This window comes from Mus caroli, chromosome 9 (assembly GCF_900094665.2).
Source record: "Mus caroli chromosome 9, CAROLI_EIJ_v1.1, whole genome shotgun sequence".
Classification (NCBI taxonomy): domain Eukaryota; kingdom Metazoa; phylum Chordata; class Mammalia; order Rodentia; family Muridae; genus Mus; species Mus caroli.
Window position 1 is genome coordinate 31,400,607 of NC_034578.1, and position 3,818 is coordinate 31,404,424.

At 39.1% G+C, this 3,818-nt stretch overlaps 1 protein-coding gene across 1 annotated transcript; it reads right to left on the bottom strand.

The window, feature by feature from the left end:
- Positions 1-1,423: 1,423 nt before the first annotated feature.
- On the bottom strand, positions 1,424-2,873 carry LOC110302522 (acrosomal protein SP-10-like). The gene is made up of 3 exons (XM_021173309.1): positions 2,735-2,873; positions 2,381-2,506; positions 1,424-1,881 (listed from the first exon to the last, which is right to left on the bottom strand). The coding sequence occupies exons 1-3, from the start codon at positions 2,781-2,783 to the stop codon at positions 1,736-1,738; spliced, it is 321 nt and encodes a 106-aa protein (XP_021028968.1). The 5' UTR covers positions 2,784-2,873; the 3' UTR covers positions 1,424-1,735.
- Between the last annotated feature and the right edge of the window lie 945 nt (positions 2,874-3,818).

The window sequence follows — 3,818 nt, forward strand, 5'->3', positions numbered from 1 at the left end:
CTATGTTTAGCTGAAAATATGTTCCAACAGCCTCTTGTTCCTGCCAATGTTCTTTTGTGTCATTTTACATGCTTTCCCAGCCATGATGGACTCTGTCTTTCTAATACAAGAAGCTAAAACAATCTCTTTCTTTTCTGTGTTTCTTTTGCTCTGATCTTGTGTAGGGAACCATAGCTGATAGGGGCCATTGGGTGCAATGGACATGTCATGTCTAATAAACAGTTGTTCCCTAGTACTATGCCATTTCTGGCTCTTTCAATCTGTCCACCTTCTCTTCTCTGGTGTTCAGTGAGTTTTGGAAGAAGAGTATGTGACCTAAATATTCCATTTATGACTAAGTACTCTGTAGACACGTTTCCCCTTTTGTACTCAGGATGTTCACAATATGATGATTCAACTAATAAAGGGAAAGGGTTGTCTATAACTGAGAAAAAATTAGTAAATCCTGCATGTGCTGACTAAAAGTTTGATGGTATTTTGATTTATGTGCATATTATACACATACAGAAGAAATGTGATTCCAGTCAGTGTTGATCACTGAAAATGTATCATATCAAAGAAATGAAAGTATATGTAGAAGAGGATGGAATTGTTGGGCATCAGTGGGAGGGTAGATCCTTGGTCCTGTGAAGGCTCAATGCCCCAGTGTAGGGGAATGCCAGGGCGGGGAGGTGGTGGAACACCCTCATAGAAGCAGGGGGAGGGAAATAGGGTGGAGGATTCCAGAGGGGAAATCAGGAAAGGGGATAACATTTGAAATACAAGTAAAGAAAATATCTAATAAAAAAGAAAGTATAACTGCAAAGAGCCTGGGCTTAGATGGGGAAGGGAATGAAGGCTCAGAAACAATTCCATCTTCATGACACAAAGACAACTTGGTGTAGTATTACCTTCTTAAGACAGGTGAAAGTAAACAACATTTCATTCATGTTATACATGCTCAGAAAGAACATCTTTCAAAGAATAAGAAACACGTAGTGGATTCATTTTTTGGCACCAATATAACAGAAGCAGTAGGTGGAGATTTTTTTAATTGGGTGAAACTTGGACTATAACCTTGTAGCAGTGATTTTTGTCATTCATGGAAACACGTTCATTCAGATGCCTTTCTTTTCAGCATACTTAGCAAGCATAAGCTACTGTGTGTATTTCATATTTTTCCCTGGTCCTCCCTTTGTCCTGCTACATTTTGGATGCCAGTGGGTGAGCAGTTTTGGTGTGCCATGACCTTTTGCTGTCATGAAATTCAGCCTCATCATAGGTCCATAGCCATGGAACAAGACAGTGAAAGCCCAAAAGCAGAATCCACAGCAATCTTTCCTCCTTTAAACTGTATATTGGAAGTGTAAGTCACAATGAGGACAATTTTAAGTTCATAAAGTACATGTTATGCAAAGGATACTGGGAATGTTCACACTCTTTCTGACAGTTTACATTTTTTAATCCATTCATTTATTTTAGCCACCCACACTGAAGTGATAAATGCATTAATGGAAACCAAGATTTTGTTATACTCATGGTAATAAGGCTAGGGATACCAAGCACAAGAATTAGACTATATGATCAAACATACTTTCAGAAGAACAAGAAATTTCTGTATATCCCCCAGGTTCTATGACTTGCACAATATTGATTATTAGAAAAATCTATAGTCCAGATTAAAATTAAAAGTCAATGAAAGAAAATGGAGGATGAAAAGGAAAGGGCTGATGAGGTCAACTGGAACTAGATTATGCTAAGTCAACATGATTGGTAAATTAATGTCATTGCAGAAATCTTCATGACTACAGCAGTATGTATGTGTTGTTAAATATCCAGAAGTTTTTTCTTCAAATTTACAAGAATTCGTGCACTTAGTCTCAGCAGCTTGCAGATTATCAACTGTGAAAGAAGTATATATATGCATGTGTGTGTGTATGTGTGTATATACACACATACACATACACACATGTACACCACATACAGGCATACACTTATAGGAATTTGAGGGAGCCAGGATACAACATTAAATCTCATATCCAAGTACATTTGGACTGAAAATGGTTAATTGTAAGAACTTTCTTCAGAAGCAGCTATTATATATATTGTTCCATGATAGCCATTGTTCCACCTGCTCCCAACACACATCTTGAAATTTCTTTACCCCATGATCCTTCACTAGTAGAAGCAGGCACTTAGCCATGAACTTAAGTTTCTGGACGATGAGGCACATAACATCCTCTCCCTCTCATGTAGATAGGCACAAAGAACTTGTTCCATAGTGTTGGGTGTCCAGACTCAGTGGTGAGCAAGAAAGCAGGTGGAGAACGTATCTTAGAGATGGTGCTTGGAATCCTGAAGGAGAAATAGATAGTCTCCAGAGCACAGAACAAATACTTACTTTCATTTGAATACCAGGTTCTGCGGATCATACACATTTCACCAGCTTTTGTAGTGCATGTCTCCTTATTTGTGGCACATTTCCCATTTTTGTAAGACTGACACTGCACACACTGTAGAGGGAATCCTGTAAGGGTAGAGACTGATGAGAGGAGGAGGGTATCATCACTGTCACTGTTTCTTCCCAAAGAGAGCATAGGTTATCTGACCTCTGGATAGCTTAGCTGCGCCAATGTTTTGGCTTACAGACATGCTCTGGTCAACATGTCCCAGCACTACAGGCAAAGCAGTGTGGAATAAGATCCAGTTTACTTTTCTTCCTACAGCAGATAAGGGAGCAACACTCAGCCAATACCTGTTTCAAAGCAGAGAAGAAAGAGACACAGCCTCAGGAAGTTTTCCATTTCTCCTGAGCAGATTCTTCTAGCCGGCTGTATTAGCACCAGACAGCTGATGATCAGAGATGACTCTGAGAAAAGACCAGACTCTAGTGAATTTATAATGCTTGCAGGCAAGAACAAAGGACATTGTGTATCAGACAGCCCAGAAGCAAATCTAAAAGTAAGCTCCTCCCACACTGGCAACATACCAAATCTACCTCCCTTATTATTATCTTTTTATTTCTCTCTCATATTTCCTTGTTTCAGGTGGCACTAAAGATACATGACTCACCAGGTAATCTTACCATCAGTAGCACAGTGGACCTTTGTTTCTATTCCTCTCTTTATGCTACCAGCATCTAGGCAAGGAAAAACATTTGGAAGAAGTCTTTTATTGAACCTGAAATGCAGCACTAGAGAGATGCACAAGAACCAGTCTCTTGGTTCCTAGAAAATCCAACACAGCAAAATGATATCTTGAAAGAACTGTGTGTAATAAGGGTGTTTGCATTTCCCTCTACTAAAGGAAGGGCCATGTTAGTACCACTCATAGCAGAGTCTTCACTCTGCTTTGTAAGGCTGCCTGAGCACATCTTCTTTCGGAGCTGTAGAGATCACCTGTAGCAGCTGTAGAAAGTCCTAAACAATCAGGCTGCCATGAGAGATTCTGGTCAATTGCCAGCAAAAGAGCTATTTAGCTGATAGTTTTTCTGCTTATGGCTGCCATGCATAAGTTAAAGGTCCATCTAGTTTCCTGATCCTGACAGTTTTGATGTAAAGAAAGCTTTAGATGATGTTAACAATAAAGAGTTAGCAGCTCAATACAAAACTTTCCAAGTGTATTTTATAATATAATTATATATTATATATCAAATATATATATTTGAGACAAGGTCTGACTATGTAGCCCTGGCTGGCCTGAACTTCATTATGGAGGCCAGGATGATCTTGAACTCACACAGATTTGCCTGACATAGACATATCCAAAGTGTTCAAAAACCATAGTTTCATTTTTCTATTGAGTCCTGAATAGTCAAATACCTTCATATAGGTGAATGC